General features: G+C 38.0%; 1 protein-coding gene across 2 annotated transcripts in view; it reads right to left on the bottom strand.

The window, feature by feature from the left end:
• tbck (TBC1 domain containing kinase) overlaps positions 1-22,367 on the bottom strand; it is a 60,773-nt gene that overhangs the window by 4,501 nt on the left and 33,905 nt on the right. The window contains exons 23-25 of one of the 2 annotated variants that reach the window (XM_042485272.1): positions 21,520-21,692; positions 9,056-9,219; positions 3,823-3,982 (exon numbers count right to left, since the gene is read on the bottom strand). In XM_042485272.1, coding sequence (XP_042341206.1) covers positions 3,823-3,982; positions 9,056-9,219; positions 21,520-21,692 — 497 coding nt within the window. Of the gene's footprint in view, positions 1-3,822; positions 3,983-9,055; positions 9,220-19,081; positions 19,281-21,519; positions 21,693-22,367 lie in introns of those variants that run through there. The other variant, XM_042485274.1, reaches the window with a different exon arrangement.

Here is a 22,367-nt window from a genome sequence, read left to right as displayed (position 1 = left end):
AGCAGTAGGAATCAGGCTTACTGCTGAATGCCAATAGGGTTTAAATGTTAAAGGTGTACAGTAAAGCCTGCGTACACGATGAATGGACTCATTGCTTTACCCCAGAGCTAATGATAATGCCACTGGTGCAGGACAAAGAGATGTGGATGGCATTTAAGCACAATTGAGTCCTTTTATCGACCTTTAATTCTGTGACCTGCACCACTGAAAGGTCTGATGAATTACTGAGGTTTATCATGAAACACAGATGTGGAATTTCAAGTGTGGGGCCAGCCATTATGGGGAGTGAATAGTTATTGTACTTAATAATGATAATGATAATAGAACATCATTAAACTGTCTGTGTAACAACACTGATTTTCCACTCATGCTTCATCTTAAAGTACATACATGCCAGTCATCAATAGTCAGTGACCACATTCTGATCATATGCACAACAGTCTCTCTGCAGTTGTATTTTTCCATTTCTCTGCAATAGTTACTAAAATCTCACAACCAGGTAAGAAACTGAGATATTTCTGCTGCCCCCTAAAAAATGCAGGACTGTCTCCTCAATTAGGGAGGACTACTTATTTTCCCCTCTTACTTTCCAACATATGGAAGGAGGACATCTTTTCTAAATTGGGATGTTGCCTGAAGCAATATCCCTGCTGAGTTTTAAATTGAAGTTTGGCTCATTTATTCCAAAGAGAGCACAAAAGGAGAATTTATAATGATCAATATAGTTCTCAGTTCTGTTACGCTGAAGTGAGCAAAGCTATTTTTGTGCACTCAAATGTCAAAGACGATGATTTATGTAAAATACAGTTTCAGCCTTGGCTAAGGTCCTGGTGTCTTTTAGGAAAAAAAAAGTAAGGACAAAGTAGCATTTTATTGTACTGTAAATCAAACCTATGAACTTACACTACTACGATATTCATACCCCACCAAAACTTAACCAGAGTAGGTGTTTCTTGAGGTCAAACATGGCTTCTTCAGGATAGCCAGAGTTTTTTCTGTTATGACTGTTATGGATTTGACAAGACAGAGGTCTGGGGGATTAGTGTCTCCTGTTAAGAGATGTGTTTAAACCGGCAGCTTTAGACAGTATGAAAAGCTTCTCCTGCAGTTCATTAAATCCTATCAGTCGTTTGAAGGCCGCAGGACAGGAAGTTAAAAAATCTGCAGCCTCTGATTTGAGATGTGCCGCACCAGAGCGCAGTGACATTAGCACTGACACCCCACTGTGTTTACCTTCATTAAATTACATTCAAATAACAAGGCTGCTAACCACACACACCTTTACAGACATCACACGGTCGGTTACAACTCGGTATTCTGCCCTTTTATGCAAGACACATTATGTAACTAGTATACATCCTTTGTGTCACAGCCTCTTTTCCAACTTTTTTACAAAAAAAAAACGGTATATATACATTATATATATATATATATATATATATATATATAAATATATATATCAGCATTTCATTGTGATTCTATTTCAAATACATCACAAAGCAAACACTGTCACATTTTAAGATATGATGTAACCATTTGCAACATAAAATACAGAATTCTGACTGAAACAGCATCAGACTGAGGTGATTATTTTAAGTGATAAAAAGTAAACATGGCCAAACAAGAGTTCTTGAGAAGAAGACAATTAAACCATAAACCTGTTCTACGTAAATCATTACTTTTTTATTTTTATTTTGGCCTTCAACTTTACTCACTTACACCGTATCATTGCTTTGCTGTTCCCATTTGTCTCATTTACAGCCTCATGCTCAGCTGACATGAGGGTGTGTTTCCAGGTAATTTAAAAATACAACCAGACTTACTGATGACACTGGATAAATATAAATATATGGTTAAAGTCTCACATTATTAACTATTATTGTGTTGCAGTTGTTATAAGTCTTGTTACTAAAAGTACATACTGTTGTAAAATTATATTAATTTTACAACAATATGTTATTGTTATATTATGGAAAAGCTGCCTTAATTGCTGCTTTTTCTAGTAATTTCACATGAAAGTGTTTGATTTGGGTTAAGATCAGGATAAGTACAAACAATTTTTTTTCAAACAACAGTATGATCCCATTAAACAACAGCTCCTGTGGAGTTCACCTATGACTCCAGTCAGATCCGGCAGATGATCAGGGGGGTTTTAATGGAGGCCACATGACCCTGTTTTTACTGCCCTGACACGACCCCCTCCCAGGACGCTGAAGTAATGTCACATGCCATGAAAAATCTCTGAAAAGAGGAATAAGACTTAACTTCCTCTGATTTTTACATATTGTCAACAGTTTACAGGATATTCATATGCTGGCATTTGTTAAGATTGTTTGATGTAAGTAAGTTGTACATTTGCTTTTTTGGTAAATATCAGCCAGCATCCAATCTCTGCCAAAACTTTTGGTGTTTATGGTGTCCAAACTTTAGAATAAATATTTGCTCCAATCAATTGATCGTTTCACACATTTTGCAATTTTATTAGATTGCCAAACAGTGATCATTAAACAAGACAAAGGACCCTATTTTACAATGGGGACAAATTGGTGCACAGCAAAGCGCAACTGTTATTGCTGGTTTAGGACAATGCAGTTGTCATTTTCACAGCCAGAGCCTACGTTGTTTCAGTACTTCTGCCCATCTGTGCGCCTATGGACATGTAGGTCTTAAGTAATATGAAGTATGTGTCAGGTGCCCTTTGCTGTTTTTCTATATTGAGACAGCAGGAAGTTGACCAACAAAAACCTGGTCTATTGTCGACAGAGCATTATTTTCCTGCTATTTAAAGTGTGCCTTTTCAGATAGTAAGATGTGCCTACATAACTGGGTTCACAACATCCATGCACTGCTTATTAAACACACAGGTGCAAGCAAATGATTTGGGATGGGTTGGATTAATATACAATTAATGAGGGAAATATCAATTAATCTATTTTATTCTTTGACAACATTTTTTACTCCAGTTTTCTTCAATATGCTTAATCTGTCAATTATATAGCAAAAGCCAGGTGAAGAAGTGCCAAAAACTGCAGATCACTGAATGGCCATTTGAGGCTGGTTCCAAAACAGAGTTAATCCCCATAGACACCTATGTCAAAATGCCCAAATTACAGCAGAAATAAACATTTTTACAGCCTGTTACACAAAGTCTCTATCATGGATGTTGGTGCATGGTGTGATTTTTTTTTATAACTCACCCTTTTACATTTTACTATGGCCCAATGTTACACACATTTAATGGCATGGTTGCTTGATTGACAGGCTGCCTACAAGACGTCACCACAGTCTATGAGTCAAATCCACCCTTTGCTACTTCACAACTCCACCCTCTCATCCAAAATTTGGTCACCTCTGGCAACAAAAAAACAAGATGGCAACAGCTGAATTACAGAACTTGAAGCTTGAAAACGGCAGTCCCCAAATCAGTGTGTGACATTACAGTCCATACATCCATTATTTATACAGTCTATGGTCTGAGTCAAATACGTGGACCAACATCGCCATCCCTAAAGCACTGCCACTTGCATGGCTCAAAGTGCAAGAGTAAACTGGTGCCACGGTGCACATAAACACCAGCAAGATAACCCTTGGCTATCTACACTACATCTGCAATAACTACTGTTTTCTTAATATCTCAAATGCACTTTGAAATAATACCAGCACCAACTTATGTCTGCCTAAAAAATGTACTCCAACATCCTATGTCCCTGAAAGCATATATAGCGCATACATTGGGTATGCATATTTGAGTCAATACTAAGTATTGTTTACACTGATGTGCTGTACACAGGTGTGTGTTTGTGTGTGTGACTGCTTTCTCACCATGGCAGCACTTTTCATGGCGTGGCTAATGACCACGATGACACGTCCTTTGTAGTTCTGCAGGACTCCTGTTGCAGGACACTGCACCAGCTCACCGTCAGGGCTGAATGCCGTGCTGAAAGGAATGTTGATGCTGCCAGATATATGGCCTCTGCTGAAGCTGAAGGAGGCAGTGAGGTTAAGGAGCACAACTCTGAACAGGTATGACAACTGCCTGGGACCAAGGCCAATGGAGGCAACCCTTGTTTTTTTTTTTTTACACACTTTATCTTGCTCATCAGGCTGACGTCCAATACAAAAAGTACGTAAGACGAGCTTCGAGATAGCTGTGTCACTATCTCTAATTCTACTGAAGGACAGTAAGGAGGAAGTAGAGGAGAGAGAAACAGTATAGGAGATGTAACAAGGGACTCAGCCAGTGAAAAGAAAAGAAAAGAAAAGAAAAGAAAAGAAAAGAAAAGAAAAAGGACTGGGTCTTAGTGAGGGATTTTGCTGGTAAAAACAGAGTGAGTATCAACACAGGGACAGTGAACAACCCCAGAGTGGTATATAGCAGAATAATAACTCTTGAGAAAAGGAGGTTGTTCTATTTCTGAGAGTGAAGCTATTGATATTATTGCTGCACATCTTAACACAAGTGGTACTTCATTCGCAGTCAAAAGACTGTGTTCACTAAAACAAAGCTGCCACAAGGACATATAGAGTTGAGACGTTACATAATGCATATAATCCACAAGCCAGCAAATCCCATTGTGGTACATTTAGCCTTGGAATTACAAAAGGCACATGCCAGCAGAGAATAACCACCAGGCACCTAGACAGCTACATCTAGATGGTCCTGATTAACCCCACAGAGGTCTTAAATTAATCCACTTTTTGTGACCGCAGACACCCACAACAGAGCTTTTCCTAAAATCACAACAAAGGTGAACAAGGGTTGCCAAATCCTGTGAAAGTGGTCAAATCTCTTTTGTCCGTGTGAGTTAGCCCGAGGAGTGTCTGTCTATCAAAAGGCTCCAGAGAGGGAATTTGGCGAGAGGAATTGCCATTTCAAAATCCCTGCTCTATCCACTAATCCCCATTGATTAATGGCTCTTTAACTCCCTTAGACAATTACCATTCCACTGATCTGAAGGATGAGGCTCACTCCTTCGGGTCCTCTGCATTTTCTTTAGGCTGAGATTTATATATAAATTATATTAAAGCATAAATAAAAACCCACTCATCTGCAGATGCAAAGTTAATTTCTTTATGTAATATTGTAATTTTGTGCAGAGCTACGAGAAAGATGGATAAAGTGGTTATTAAATGTGGCAACAGTGGAAATTTTCGTTTTTAATCTTACAGGGAATTTGTATGGGACACCAACATTGCTGTGTATGTGTGTGTGTGTTTGTGTGTGTGCACATATATATTTTCACACATATTTTCACCATCATGTGAAAACCATGTATCTCCAAAAGTCAACCAACCACAGAAAAACCACAGTTTTGTTTCTGGCATTTTGACACTTAAGCTCACCAAACTGTTTTTTAAGAAACAGAGCAATCTTCTTCTTCTTCAAACCATAAGGGAACACTTAATGTCACAAAAATTAAAAAACGCTGCTTCTGGAGATACATGGTTTTCTGTGGACAGCATGCACGCACGCACGCGCGCGCGCACACACACACACACACACACACACACACACACACAAAAACTTAACACAGAGTACCCTGTACTCAGCTGCCAAACTTTTCACTTGATATACTCACATATTGCAGTTTAACTTAGCAAAAGAACATCTTTTTTATGCAGCTTTCAACCAAAAACAGTCCATACATCCATTATTTATACAGTCTATGGTCTGAGTCAAATATGTGGACCAACATCGCCATCCCTAAAGCACTGCCACTTGCATGGCTCAAAGTGCAAGAGTAAACTGGTGCCACGGTGCACATAAACACCAGCAAGTTAACCCTTGGCTATCTACACTACATCTGCAATAACTACTGTTTTCTTAATATCTCAAATGCACTTTGAAATAATACCAGCACCAACTTATGTGTTGACACATGTTGAATACATTCAACATTAAAATGTGTTAGTTGTGATTATTAGCTGACTGTTAAAACAATAACAAGACAAAATAATTTTCAAAAAGAAATAAATATACCATGTAAAAGAGGAAACTTTGGTGTAGCTAAGAGGCCAGAATAATGCATTTTGCTCAGATTCACAGTCTAATCTCCATTGCTCTGTGCCCCTGTCTCTCAGACTGCAGGATGTGGTGGGAAAGCCTGGGTGATCATGAAGGGCCTCACTGAATGTTGCAGAATCTGGCAGCACATAACTGAATTAGATCATCCCTGAATCTGCCCCTACTTGCCTTAGATGGAACAAAGCTGTTTTGCTTTCTGTGCATGTGGTTCAATTTCAAAACTCTGCAAAGCATTGGCAGCAGGTCAAGAGGTAAGCAAGAGATTCAAGGCACTGTGGCATGAAGAGGAAGGCTTCTTGCATGTGTATGTGTCCAATGTTAGCCTTAACCTTGTGCAAATTAAACGCGTGAATGGAAACATTTTTGATTAGCTATTAAAAGAGAACAAAGTTTCACACATCAGTAGATACGACACCGACATGACCCGTTTGTGCCACACAAGAAGAGGCATGCAATAGAAACAACTTGCATACATTCAGAGATGCATGACTCACAGCTTTCACAGAGACCTGGTGCACACTTAAGTACATGGACTCTGACCTTAAAAGAACCAGTTTAACCGAACAGTGAGAGTGAACAGAGACATGCTCATTAGAAGAAATCTCAAAGCAAAGGAGTCTTTCTGTCCTTCGGCCAGGTGTAGTGTAAAGGATCACTAGCTACGGTTATATGGACAATGATTCTTCAATCTGACTGACATCATTTTGATTAGAGAGTCCAACTGAACTCTTTACAAGGACTCTAAATGAAGTGATTCAATCAGTTGTGCATTTACATTCTCCAGATATGCATATAATGCTGTTTAGTAATTGGTAACAACACTATAACGCAGGTTATTTTCTATAGCTACAAATAACACATGTCCTCTAACATCTCACATTCAGATTATTTTTAAATGCTACAATTTACTGGTGTTCCCTAGAAGTCTCATGTGCAGGCAGGCTACTTTCTGTGGTAAAGAGACCAGGGGCTCCACAATTCAGCCTGTTGATACAACATTACATAAGCTATTTTACTGTTTGTAATCAAAGAATACATTTATTAATCAAAGTAGTCACGTAAGTATGTAAGACTAGCAGAGTGCTTAATATTTTTGAATTGATGATGTCAAAATCAGCAGTAAGAGAAGCATAGAAAAGGTATTGTGGCATAACTTATGTGCCTGTTAGGCATCATGCTGCATCACCTAACATGACCCCCACTTGCAGAAAAAATAAAGTTATTTCAACAAGAGAGAAATAATTGGATCAAGTTTTTTTGAGGTGGTTACATGAGGCGTTTTCAATTTGATTGTGCTATAATTCTAAATGTTAGAGGAATATTAGTGTCCACATAAAAGCACCTATTGACAGAGGGGTTTTGTGCACAGTGAACACAACGACATAGTGTGCAGTGTAATCTTAATCCACTGGTTACATCTTTTTCATACTTTAATGGATTCTTTGCCAATATTCAACCATCTTTGTATCAAATCAGTGTGGGTAATATGTGTAAATTATCTATGGTAAACTTCCATCCATCTAACCAGTGACTAGATCTCTTGTCTCCCCTTCCAGGGGCTCTTGGCTGTTGCTCAAACTACAGGCTGTACTTCCGCATTTTCATATTTCCAGTCACCATGGATACAAGAAGTATAGAAGTAGATTCTGAGACAAACTCAGATCAAAAGGTAAAAGTAAGCAGTGCTGATTAAATATAAACCAAAATTATGTAACTGCATTGCTTATTGTTTGTTTGCCTTTCTGTTAAACGGACAAGTTTGCATTACCACCTACCAGCAGGAGCTTTTAGTGGTCCATTGCGGCACAGTGCATTCTGGTAACTAGGTTTTCTAACTCTTGAGCAAAAGCAATGCTACAGTATGCTACAAAGTATTTGCCTCTTTTTAATGCGACAGCCTAGTTTTATGAAAGAGTGAAATACTTCTTTAATAACATCAATGCTTCTAGTTTAAATTCAGTGTTTAGTGTTTTATCTTATGACCTATGAACACTCCTAGCAAAAGAGGCTTTTTAGAAGTGTTTGTGAACAAGTAAATGTACTGTCCAAGAATTTTCCACTAGCTCCTGCAGTTTAAATTTACCACCCTTTCCTGTTTCCTCTCCTGCCTCCAAGTAAATTTTGCAAGTACTTCTTCAGAGGCCTTTGCGGGATGGTCTATAGTTATGGAAACCCCCTCTTTCTAAACCTGTCCAGTTAGAATTGAAGAGACTATGTCCAGCAGCTTTTCAAAAACAACAATCAAACATTCACCTTCACTTTACCAGGTGGGAAAGGAGCCTGGGTTTGGGCTTCTCTCTCTCCAGCTCTCTTCTTTCATTTCTTAAACAATTATTTCTGTCACTTTTCACATGTACAAACAAGCGCAAAACTGTGAATGTCTTCAAGGAGAGATCAACTGAAAGTGTGGCAGGTTATTGTGTCTCCCTCTAACTCATCACCCACTCCACTGACAGGCAACTTTCCACTAAGCCTTCCGGTGTAGCTGTTTGAAAACAGCTTTAAATAGTTTGGATTTTGGATGTGGCCAGACAACACGTTGTGGGAACCACATCTTTTGTAGTATAATGTGGCTCTTAAAGCTGTAGCACATAAGTCAGCTCCACACTCAGTTGAAGCACATCTCAGCTGAGTAAGAGAGGAATGATAAGCCTTTGTCCAAGTTAATACTCCTTTCATGGGAAACATGAATAAAGAAGTTAACAGATACCTACTATCTCGCTGAGGTGTAAGGAGTGAGATTTATGAAGCGCAATACTAAGCCTTAAGTTGGAGCAGGTTTTCCAAAGCAAATTCTACTCAAAACAACCTGATCTGATTCTGGGAATAGTGCGTATTTAGTTATACAAACGCAACGTCAGCAGAACATTTGTTGTGTTTTTATAGACACAATCCGAGGTTGTTCAAACAGTTTCCAGGTTGTGTGCACCTGGTAAACATTGAACAATATTAAGCAAAGTAATAGGCACATTTGTTTAAACAGGCGAGGTCCTTTCAGGTAAATTTGCTAAAAAGAAATGGTAAGGATACTCCTCTACACTGCGGATGTCGACGGCAACAATCTTTGGCTTGCCAGCTTTGGTCCTTTTGGTGGGCCCAGTCAATGACAGCTCACAGAGGTCAATTAAGTCCTCGGCCGAGATCCTCGGGGAAACTTCTGCTTTCAGGTCACACAGTGCCAGAGGCTCCCGAGACTACAAGAAAGGAAGGCACAGGAGATCAGAGGGAGAGAGAGTAAATTGTACTTTGGGCTTTCAGGGAATTTCTGAATATAATTTGAATAATGGAAGTTGGATAAGTAATAACTGTGGCATGGGAGACAGAAAGAATAGTGTCAGGTTAGATATTATTTTTAAAACCAACCACCAACTTTGATTTGGCCAGACTGCCTTCAATGTTAAATAAATCTCCTCTGTATCAATGAAATATTTCACATCGTCACCATTCGTCCGCAAACTTGGGAGTAGAAAAACATGATGTATTTCCATAAAAGCAGTACTACAGCTCAGAGAGCACCACACATGGCCAGCAACAGTGACCAGAACATGGCCCTTTGCCAGTTTCAATGTTGGTTGCCAAATGGGTTCATTAAAGCACCGAGCCAGAGGCACGGCTGCAGGGAACCAAACCCTGCTCTCTGCAGCAGTAAGCAACTGTAACACCTCTATGTTCCCCAGATGGCCTAGAATCATTTAAAGCATATGAGGTGGAGAAAAAAATAGGATACTGACAGTGATTTTTTTTTTCAAAGTCCCTTAAAAAAAAATAACAAAAAAATGTATTGTGATAATGAGTGGTCATAAAGCAGTCTGGTACTTCTGCCCATTGATATGCAAATCAAATAGGGGAGAAATACTAACAGCATTATCTATGAATTTCAGCACACGGTGTGAAAACCATTTACAGAACAGAGACGGGCCAACTGCATGTTGAGTAGGTTAAGTGCCAAAACTCTGTCATCCATGAAACAAAAATGTCTGAAAGCAGCTAAAGCCACTGGCTAGCTGAACAATCCGTCCTCCCTACAGTGAAAAAGTCAGTGACATCTGTGAGTCCAGAGGGGATTTTTTGAAGATTTATGTTCTTTTTTTTTGACAAAAATTCAGTGCACTGTCCATCTGAGCTAGTGCCATTGAATCCAGGTGTTATGTGTTTCTTTAATTAGCCTGACAAAAAAACATGTAAAGCTATTGAGCTGAGTATCATTTTAAGAATTACAATATGAGTATGGATACGACCAGTACTCTTAAAGTGATACAGATCCCAATAGAGTACTTTATTAGATACTTTTTATTCTACCTCACCTGATACCCATTGTGCAAATGGAAGCACTCAGTTGTGTAAAATGCCTCCAGATGCCACAGATGTGTGTAGTTTAGCCATACTTTCTAAACTTTGGCTGCATCGTAGCAGACTGAATGGTCAGCTCTATTAAATACACAGTGCTGGACTCCATCAGATCACAGATTTGTAGCTGCTGCGGCAGTGGGCCAATCACACATCGCATTATATTGAAGCATTATATTGTAGTGATTGGCTGCTAGAAAAACCAGTCATTTTTTTCTAGAGCTGGGTACAAAAAGAAGTAAATGCATATACAGTTTGACCGACTAATGCCTCAGAGTTAGATGTTAGAAAGATGCTGATCTGATGGGGAGTCAGGACAGTACAGGATCAGACCCATCACACAAAAAGGATCAAATGAAAGAATTGGGAGACGTTTTAATAATGCGTCACACTGGGTTATTTCGGTCGATATCTAGTCCTACAAAGATTTTACATTTCTTTCATATTTTCCCAAACAATTGAGTTTTTCTTTCTTCTTTGAATACACATTCATAGTTTTAAAATATTTCAATAGGTATCTGATTTCAACTTTGAGTGTAGCTAAATTTCAGTCTCTCTATATAGAGATAATTTGTCTGGATATATGTAAAGGGTACAGCTTCACTCTGCTGAATCTACACAGAGTCAGAGTAAGAAAGGGGGGAGATTTGAGGAGTGGTGCATTGTTTACATTAAATTAATTTACTCTGCCCTCTTGAATTTTCAACAGAAAGCTTGACAGTAGCTATTTTAGGCAACACTAGAGAGCAGAGGCAGAGCTGGGATCTCCATATTCATGATGTCTTACTGCCATATTCAACACCTTGGTTTGTTGCAAGACACTCACCTCTTTCAACTTTCTATCTGATTTGTAACAACCACTGACAAGTAAAAGTAAATGTAAACTGAGTGAAAAGAAAAGTAGAAATATCTGTACCTATCTGATACAATACCACCCCTGCAATAAATACTACCATGTACATAATGTTCATTGTTTGTTGAGCATCACTTATGCCGTTTGTGTTTTAAATCCGTACTGTGGTATGTTTTGATACTTTGCTCTGTTATATTAAATATTGAACAGCATTTTATTTTTTTCAATTTAGTTCATAGAAAAGGGCCAAAACAATAGCCACACAAGTTAAATATGGTAAATGGCATTTGCATTTAGAAATAGTACAATTTGTCTCTCAGTAATGCGGTTATTTTGATAAAATGTATTAATTTTGGGGTGGCTTCGTGCTCACCTAATAAGGTGTATGCCCAAAAATAGCAACAGAAGTTATGGAGCTACCCTTTAAATAAAAAACTGGAATCTTAATAAGACATGGTGCTCGTGTTAAAATCAGGGAGCCTATCCAAGGCCAGCAGTTCTAATGTTCAAGACAAAAATAAAAGAAGTACAAGTTCAAGAGGGTGTGACTGAACACACCTGCTCAGTAAAACCTGCCTGTGTAGACAAGCTTGAGGGTAAACCACATGTAAAGTAATCAATTGCTGTCATTTACACAGCATAATCAGTCTTGAAATATTATGCAACTTTCATGTCAATACAAGAGATTAAGAGGAGACGCGTGTTCCCTGTTAGTGTCTCTTTGCGTCTTTTTTAAAATTCACTGCTCTATACAGCATAAACATTTCAAATTAAGTCAAAGATATGGTTCATATTTTTTGTTCCATCATAGATCTAAATAAACAATTTGAGAGGCCAGTTGCCCCTAGTATTAAAAAAAATGAAATTCAGGAAAATGTGAGAAGACATTTTTTGAAAAAAACTACTCTGTATTGTAGAGAAAGCTCTATTTGCAAAGAGGGCCGTTACAAAAAAAATGTACGTCTAAGTTTTGATGTAATTCTAGGTTAATAATCTCAGAGAAACCAGAGAAATCAATTAACAGCTTGAGTAACAGATCAAATAACCTGGTACATAAAAACTCTGACACAGTATCTTCACTCAGAGTATATAGGTCTGTTTCAGGGTTTTGTAAAAATCTCCCATCCAGACAAATGTGTTACAGAAATGGTATCTACTAAAACATTAGAGATATAAGCTGTAGCTTACTGCTTTTCAATGAAACTTAGACTAGTCATTAACAGTTCAACAAGATGAGAAAAAAATAAAAATCCAAAGGGAACACAGATGCACCAATCTCTTTATCAAATGTGAAATGATGTTTTTGCTTTAGATCAGATACAGCATGTGTTTGTTCAGCTGTGTCTTAACCTCCTGAGCCAGCAGAGCTTGTTGCTAAGATGAGCAACGATTAGAGGCAGTCCTGACTTGACTATCACATACCATGTTATCACTAAAACATTAGCGCATGTTGCTGTTGTCATGTGCACTTACATAAACAGCAGTGTGCTAAAAGTAGATGCTGGTCAATAAAAAAGTCTTTGTCTTATGCACGAAGATACTAAAGTCACTGAATAAACAGAGGGGAAAAAAAGGACATAAGAAGAACAGGTATTTATAAATTATAAATAAATGCTTACTCCATTCCACTGTTCAATGGCCCTTGGGATATGTGTACTTTTTCCCTTTTCTTTTTAGATAAAACACCAAAAATACATTAAGTGTTGACAAAGGCAAAGTGGGTCAATCAGTCTGCCTTTAAGGAATGCTTTTAAAAGTTTACTAGTTTTCTAGCATGAGTATGCATTTAGCAGAAGACCACAGAGAAGCAGTTGGCATGCCAACCCACCGATGTTTATCTTTTCTGTTAAATCCATGAAAAACAACCAATAAAAGGGTGCTAAGCCAATATTTTGAACATTTCTGTGGAAGGTCATCAGCAATCCTTCATCACAAAATGTCACTGATCCCGACTAATCATTATAAAGGCCTTAACACACTGGGGTTGGGAGGTTTGTTTGCGCAGTTGAATGCGTACATCAATATATTTTTCGATTGGACATTTGTTATGCGCACTTTCGTCATTACATTATAACAATGGTGACCCTATTGCAAGGAAACAAAAAAAGGAAAGGTCATGAGTCAGTAGCAGCGTTCCAGGAGCCAGACTTTGGTGTCCTACTGGAGTCAATGGGGCTCACAAAGCAAATCACAATATAAGCCATCATATCTTTTTTGTTTCAACGCTGACTAAAAAAATACTTAAACTAGATTACAAAACACACATAATGTGATTCTTACTTATGTTTTTTTTAATCTAAAGGTGTCATTTTTCTTGTTATTGGTCACCAAACAGATCATGACACTGTCCAATAGCTACGTCTGAAGCCCCTGTTTGGGTTAAAGTGTGAGTTGCTGTGCTCTCCCTATTTAACAATAGACCTGCCACCAAAGTCTCACTCCTGGAATGCTGTTATTGAGTAATTACTTTTCCTTCTTTTATATTTTTATATTTTCTTGCCCTATTGCAACTGTTGCAGTTCATATGGCTGCAGGTATGAATAGTTTTGATGCAAAATATTCACAGGCTTATTCATCATGCCTCTGGTGTATAAAGGTTTCAAAGAAGCTAATCTCTCTACAAATGAACATCTTTTGTATGCCGAATCTGATGTGTTGGGACCAGATTTTGGTAGAGTATAGAGTTCTGGTTTCTGTTTGTAGTCTGTATGTAGTCCCAGTTGTGTTGACCAATCACAGAGCAAAAGAGGCAGAACGCATTGGCAAAAATGCAATTTTGGAATCCATCGGTTATTGCCTCTTTTGATATATCTGCATTCAAATACAGATATCAATTTATAAAGTAGCCAAAATGACTGGTGCATGGAGGGGGGAGTCTTGACTTGCATATCTTATGGCTACACTGGATCAGTCTGAAATATTTGCCCTTCCTCCCAGAGGCTTTATTGTTGTCAGACAATAGCCAATGGGTTCCAAGATGCTGAAGGCCTGCTTTGGGTTTGAAACAATTAATGGTGCTAAGCTGTAAATGGCTGCACCCCACTGGGTTGTACTGTTTTTGACCATTTTTGAAAGTGAATAAGACTTTGGAAATCTACAGAGTTTAACCTCTCGGCTACTTGGCTAAGCTCATATATAAGCACATTTTCAGTGCTCTGATCCGCAAGGATGATTGGCAACACCTATAGATCTACTTCAGTAACACCAAATAATGTTTATTTCTACACATGCAAATCAATGTATCCATACATAAACAATATGCAGACTAAAATAGGCAAAATATGCAGCCTGTCATTGCCTGGGGCTGACGGAGCACTGTGTGGTGACTTAAAATGTCATGACAAGCAGTGTGTGCCAGCTGAAAATGGCTTAATGACACTTTCGCATTTCACTGGCCTGACAGTGATGAGGCTAAACTGGAGCCACTGATAAGCAGACACAAATCCTCTGCAGTGGTTTTGTGTTTGTGTTTGCGTCTACGCACAAATGCTCATGGTCCACAGTTGCCAAAAGAAACCCAGTCACTTAACACATTGAACTGGGAACAACGTTGTCGTAGAGCTCGGATAAAGCTTGATGACGAGGTCAATGACTCATTTAAAGAGCCTTCACATTGTGAGCTCCTCACTGTGCTGAGATTTTTTTTAATATCAAACAACACTGTCTGTGGTGTTTTTTGCATCAGTTCTAAAGCAAAAACACATTTTATCTGCCAAGTCTGCAGTCAGACAAAGAGAAGAGGAGCATAATTGAGGCCATGATCTGTGAAAAAATGCTGACAACAAATACCCCTCACAGCGGCTTCCACATAGAGGAGGATTTGATAGCAAAGAATCTTTCCAGCTTTTCATAAACTTCCTGTTTTAATTCTGACTACACAGCAGTTACCAATATTGCTCTAACATGAATGATGATGACAAAAAGCAGCCTCCGCTAATAAAACGCATCCCTATTTTTGCTGACAAAAAGCAGAATTTGAGTCCAGATGTGAGAACTGAGGTACAGCGGCTGAAAAATAATGCTGCTCTGGTGTTGCATAAGGAACTTCCACTGTACTTCCAAATGATGACTAAAACACTTGGATGCAAAATCATAACAGCAAATTTGTTTCATAATCTTATAAAACCCTAATGACGTATGTATGTATGTAGGGTCACGAACTGATAAAATTGTACAATATGTATGTACTACAGCTGAAATACATAATCACTTCACCTATCACTTTGGAGAGTCATTTGTATAATGTGTATAATGTTGTGAAATGATTTTAATAGCTGGAACAACATGTCAAAACTGTGTATAACGAGCTTCAAAATACTACAATTTATTGCAAAGATTTTGTACTGGATTGCATCATATACAGTATTGTAGCAGTGCTCATGCGATTGTATCTCAGAAAGTGAGGACTTAATAAGTTGGTTTTACCCATTCACAACAATTCTTGTATACATTACCGTACATAATTGAGAATACTCCATTCACTCATAATTTTACATGTTCATGGGTGCATGTGGCACACAAGTACTCAAAAATTGGAACCAGGAAGCATTCCTGTTTAATCACGGACATCCATGCGCTCAATCATTGAAACACAAGCTCAGCCAGCTGTTAGATGACAGTGAGTGAAACATCTGCTAATCCATAGGGAATGGCACTATAGTCTCTCATGCACTTTACCACATTTGGTTTGCTTTCATTTTTCTCAAAGCTACCAAAAGTTTGAGAGCCACTGTCTTAATGAAACATATAGTGGCTGGCAAATACACACATTTGTTATGTGTGTTCAGTTATGTTGGCCGCCACAGAAAAATGTCACTGACTTGCTAGCAGGCATGCATAAATATTACCTCAAAAGGCAGCTGTATTCTTGCAGTTTCTTTAGATCACACAAGAATCACAAGCTTACATGAAAATCTATTTTGTCAGTCTTCAAGTAAAATGTTTGCTCCTGCGAGGAGCTACTGGCAGCTATGGGCATGGTTGAGGTGCGTGATAACACAAGAAGGCGAATGTTCCTTTAAAACAAGAATGGTTACTCCTAAAGAGGTTAGTGTAGATGCTGCAGTAGTATTGGCTTCAAAAGAAAGGGAGTGTATTTCTTTACTGAAAGAAGAGCAAACAGTGGCAATGAAGGCATTTCTTGATGGAGGAGATAGTTTTGCTTTTTTTCCTGACTGGCAAAAATTTGATTTACCAACTGGCCCTGTTTTCAGGTTCAATTTTCATGATAGACAGATGGTTCATCCAGTCATCTGAGGAGTATTTTTTAAAGTGCCTTCCCTATTGCAAACAGATTCCCGAAGGGCTGGACCCTGATATTAAGGCGTTTGAGTATTCATTAATTGGGTAGATATTCTGTTTTCAATTTAGACATTCAGATTTTCCAGTGCCATTCCAGTGTTTGTGATCCTGCTGCTGCGTCTGCCACATGCACAGTGACAGGAATGATAATTTTACCCAATGGTTATTAACGGGTTTATTGACTGAGTTGAGCCATTTCTGTATTGGTTTGAGCAGCACCAGACAGCAAACACGTGAGCCCTCCCGCAGCTCACCCCAAGTGGAGCTCTTTCCTGCAGCACAAAGAAGGTGAATTTTAATATCTCACCAAAAATGAGGGCACTTACAATTGGAGTTTTTTTAACTTTACAAACTATAAAGTGTCACGCAAGGTGTCTGTTACCCCCCCCCTCCTTTGAGTCAAAGTGCAGAATATATTTGGGACAGCCCGTAGCTCCAGTGATGGCTTCTTACATGGTTCTGTGTAACAAACCATCTTGTGCGTCATGATAGCACAAATCTGCAAACTGATTTGCGAATGTTATTATCAATAAGCAATATGAAAAAGAGGAAGACCACCTTTCTTGATCAACTAACTGGAGACAAACTCAATTAATGTAAAAGATTGATAAAACAGAGTCAATTTAATTATGGTAGAAGTGCAGAGCATTTTGTGTTTGTTTTTCTATGTCTAGATTGTCTTATTAGTGGCTGAGAGAAAAGCGAAGGAAAGCCTGTTTTCTCCAATTCACTCACTCAGACCAAGCTGAGTGGACAGCAGCTGTCCAGTGAGATGGATGTCTGTTCACTACGAGGGGGAGAATCTGCTGACATAGCCTCCTGTTTGCTTACAAGAGAGAGGGGCAACAGACAAACATGTTACACAAGCATATAGTTTACCAATCAGTACAGTATAAGCCCAAACACTTTTTTAAAATATTTTTTGGAATCCATCACAGATTAATTGTGACTGTAGTTCTACATGTCTACAATTAACGATGAGCACTGCTTGTTGTTTTATACTATGTTTTGTTTTCTATAAAAAATGTACCCTAAATGACAGCTTTACTGTTTTGCAAGTATTCTTAAACATAGACTGTATAAAACAATGGTCGCAAACACTGTGACATTACCCATTGGTTTGTGGATTACTGTTTCAAAATTCAGCATTTGTTTTTTGGAGCTAGAGGTGACTGTATTTGGGCAAGTGGCTGGAGCTGTGGAGGAGTGAGTGGGGAGATCTGATCTGCCCTTAATATGCATAACTTTAAGCCATACTAAAAAAAAAATAAATTCATTAAAAAGAATTCACCCCTTTATACTTGTCATGTTGAAACTATAGCTACAAAGACAAAAACATATTTTGTACCATGCTGCAGACATTATATTTCTACTGTTAAGTTTGGGCATTTCAACATGAGTGGTTCGGAGGATTGACTCGCTTTTGGTGCCAGCCTCAAGTGGCCATTTGAGGAACTGTAGTTTTTGGCTTCATTTTTCAGCCCCAAAGGCTGCTGCTTGGGCCTGAAACTTTAGTGAGGTGCCCATATGTGTAAGATAAACAGGATTTGCTTGCTGTAACCTTTCCTCTTGTCCATACTGGCCCCAAGGAGATTCCCTCCTATAGCAACTTAATGTAAGTAATGATGAGGGGCATAATTGACAGTCCTTGCTCTGTGAAAAAGCACAATAGAAATTTTAGTTGAAGCCAATTTAAGACTTCAGACTACTGTGTTATTTAAATCAAGTGAATATCCTCCAAAGTCACAGCCTTTTAAGAATAAATTCTCTCAGTGTGCTACTGTTGGTTCAGCACATCTAAGCACAGAAACACTGTCTTAAGTGGATTCTTAAATGTTAACGTTATGTCCTGTTGACATGCACTCCCACGAGCAAGCTTTTGAAGATGGGCCGACATTGAACACATGGCAACATACAGTAATTGGTTCACTGTAGTTTTGTACTGAAGCAAAAGTTTTATCAGAAGATACCATTACTGGAGTTACTGAACTGTATGGCAATGAAACTAATAACATCACTTGTTCAAAGACTGCTGTCCTGAGAGAGACGGTAGAGTGTCAACGTGAATGCTATGGTAATAAATAAGTATATATATATATATATTTATATATATATAATAACAGAAAAAATACAGTTTATCCTAATTGAGGTGTTTATATGGGCCACTATTTTCTGATTGACCTTAAAGGGGCAAGAGACTGAATGCTGATGTGACTTCCCATAAACCTTTCTTTGCTGCTGCCACCATCTTCACTGTTACTCTTGCAGCACTTAACATGCTACACAAACATTATCAGGCTTGATGTGACAGAATCAAATGCCTGAAAATAATTTCATTGAGTCAGCAGTCTTCAAATCTTCAATTTAATCTGTGCTGACGTTTAATAATGACAAATGAGCAGAACATTCCAGATCAACATTCAGATTTTTTAATCCTGGATTCCTTGCCTGAAGTAAGACTGTAGTGTTGTGTGCACTGTATGTGTGTGTCTGCTATCAGTCCAATGATGAGAATGACATTTCAAAAAAGTGCACTTCTGCCTGAATGTTTTCTGAGGAAGAGGTGGGGTGCAGATAGATGCAGCCATGGATCAATGCCACCACCCAACCATTTCTCATTCAGCCTCGGCTGAATGAGAAAGATTACAGCAATCACTTGGGCACACAGCAGATAGGGACTGACAAGAGTGTTTGTGAGCTTTCTGGACATGATGCATTCAGGTGTGAAAGGCAAACAGGGCTGCACCACGAAAACTAAACAAAGACAAAAAGCCTGTGTGAAAGACAGCATCACATCAACAAACTCTTAAAATTAAGTATCAACAATTTTTGGTTTGTTTATTTTTAATTGCACATATATCAGTAATTATGAAGGAAGGTTGTTAAACAGATACTTCACCCACAAAATGACCATTTGTAAATCAGTTAGTCATGTTGTTTCACCTTGAATTTGTAAGGACAACTTTGTTGTTCTTTCATGCCTCCCCAGAAATTGCAAACATATTGATAGACTGGGGACCACAACAGCAAAACTATGAAACTATGAAAACTGAAATAGAAACTTATCCATGTTCTCTTCAAACCATACTCCAATACTATTGTTTTTTGTTTTTTTGGGGTTTTTTTTTAAAAAAAGCTTGTGTTGAGGAAGTACTGAGCATACAACTTAATAAATGAAACTTGAATTATACTGCAAAACTTGTGTGAGAGTTTGTGCGCAAATGTTTTGATATATAGTTTTGCTGTTGTATGGTCCCCAATCAATCAATGAATCAAAACCTTTACCATTTTTAATGGAGGCATGCAAGAAAAACTGTTTCTTCATGAATCAAGGTAATAGGACATAACTAATTGTTATACAATTAGTTACTTTGTTGGTGAAGTATTCCTTTAAAATTCTGGCAGTGTTTCACGCTTGCTAATACTGAAGTCTAATGCCTTGGAGGTAAGCATTTGCCAAACTAATTTAATTTATTGTAATGCATTTTTGTTTACTGCTAACCAATTTGTAATATAATTTTAAAAGGTGCCATATAAATAAAGTTATACTTTATTTGTGCTGAGACATTTTGAGTTTTGTTTAGTGTTTGTATTTTTTAAGAGGATGCATTTTAAAACAAATCAATATTTGGCCACTTTGGGAATCAAAGGCAGAAGTTGCCATGTACCAGTATCGAGGATTAAACTGTGACTTTTAATTCCTGAGGAACTCATTTTAACACGAAAAATCAATACAGCCAGCAGGCCTACAGGAATAACTGCACTGCTCTGCAATCAGGTGTTGATTAATGAAAAGAACAGGTGCTGGCTAATGTGCAGTGAGTAATTCTTTGTGCAAATCATAAAGAGGGTGCAAGTAGCAAGAATTTATAATGTCAGAGAAGAAAAGAAATAGATGGAACAGTCTGAAGCTATCCAGCTTGGGAACTATTTCACAAAGAAAAGTGTGACTGCTGACACAAATCTCACAAGTAAAATACGTCACAACTCACAATCAGCTGCAGACCATACACATTTAGTAAACCTTTACAAACAGCGGCAGGCAAAATCACCCATGGGTGTATGGATGGCACTGAATAAGTAAAAGATCCTGCAGCCTTGTTTCTTCTCATACTGTCTATGTACACACACTCTACATGCTACAGCTTAATTATTGGATAAAAATTGAGAAATCCATATTAGGCCAATTAGTTACAGATTTATCTCCATATGCAGTGATCACTGCATCTGAAATAGAATTTTGGCAGCATTACTTTACAACAGAACTAGAATAAGATTTCAGCAGTATTTTGTGGTAATACCCCACTTACCCATCTTATTTTTCATCAAACTAGAACCTCACCTTATTATTACATATAGTGACTCTGTAATTGCATCAGCTCAAAGTTGAGACAATAGGATGTTACACTGATTTTGCCCAACTGTTGAGTGAGATAATATTGTGAGCGGACTGTCTATTCTCTGCCCCATTATTACCTAGACATGTTTCCCCTTAAATTAAAAGTATTTTATTACAGAAATTAAACCATAGTATTACCAAGATATTTTCATTGTTTTAACTGTGATAGTATATCTGAATTTACAGAAAAGCAGTAGTATGTTATTGTTAGATAAGATACAGATATTCCTGCATGTATGGTATGGAGAATTAAATTGCTTCAAAAAGTCTTGTCTCACTCTGTGTCTGTACAGAATCTTTTCATTGAAAACTGTATGGTGTTATGTCAAGGCCTTGATCAGTGTGTGTTGAAAGAGGCAGCCCATTACCTCAGACACCAAAAACAAAGAACAAAGCCTAAAAGGATGCAGCATAGAAACACATCACAGACAAAAACAGTACTGGCAAAGAAATACTAACAGAAGACTTCCTCCTCGGTCACTGTAGCTTAACCTCCACATTCAGTGACTTAGTTGAAGTAAGAAAATCAGTTCACAGTTCACTTCAGTTTATGTGTAGGATTGCATGTGTGTGTGTGTTATGAGTGAAACTCACCAGGTCTGTCTTGGGCATGTCCTGGTAGTCTGACGAGTAGTATGTTGCTGTTTTCCCAAAGCCATTGTCACTAGCTGCCTTTGGTGGCTGAGCATGTTGTCGGTATGTAGCGCTCTTTGGAGTCCAGCAGAAGAGGTTAATGGATTCACGAACACAGCGCTCAATATCAATTTCTGTGCAAAAAAAAAAAATGGGCAGAAAGAAGAAAGAATTTGAAAATGTAACTTAACAACTTTGGTGTTTGAGAGCCTGTTAGGAAAGTTGTGAATAGAGCAACCCTAATAATATATATTATAATAAGCTTGCAAACATTAACCTACACCCTCAGTCATCAGTTTTATGTTTGCCTAACTGTACAAGCAAACACAATCTTTTCGAGGGCTGCAGGAATGAGAAATAAAATGTGGAAATAATTTAGCATTTTAGCACTCTCTGACTTCTAAAAGTCAGTCGTTTTTTTAAAATGTTTTTTTGTTGGATGCCTGAAGTACGGTCTGCAGTTAACACCAGTTTTAAATATTTTCATGTTTTGTTCAGAAGCATAAAATACATGAGTAAAAATTGCATCGCGAATTCTGAAGCTTTGGAGTGTCTTAAAAAAGGCAGTTGTTAACAAGTGGCTAAATGATATTACAGAACGTCATCACACAGACTTTATGTCTATTAATTGTCAAAGTAACAGAAATTTGCATCTGAAGCAGCTTCTGAAGACAGCAGCTTTTCCTACTTAAGGCCCATTTATACTTCATTAATATACAAAAAGACACGCCAGTTTCAAACATTGTAAATGTCACTGCCCTCATATTATATACATCCTTTATGACAGCATAAATAAACAAACAAACAAA

Source organism: Plectropomus leopardus, chromosome 4 (genome assembly GCF_008729295.1).
Source record: "Plectropomus leopardus isolate mb chromosome 4, YSFRI_Pleo_2.0, whole genome shotgun sequence".
In the NCBI taxonomy this organism is placed as follows: Eukaryota; Metazoa; Chordata; class Actinopteri; order Perciformes; family Serranidae; genus Plectropomus; species Plectropomus leopardus.
The sequence above is the reverse complement of the archived record's forward strand: the minus strand, read 5'-3'. Positions and strand labels throughout refer to the sequence as shown.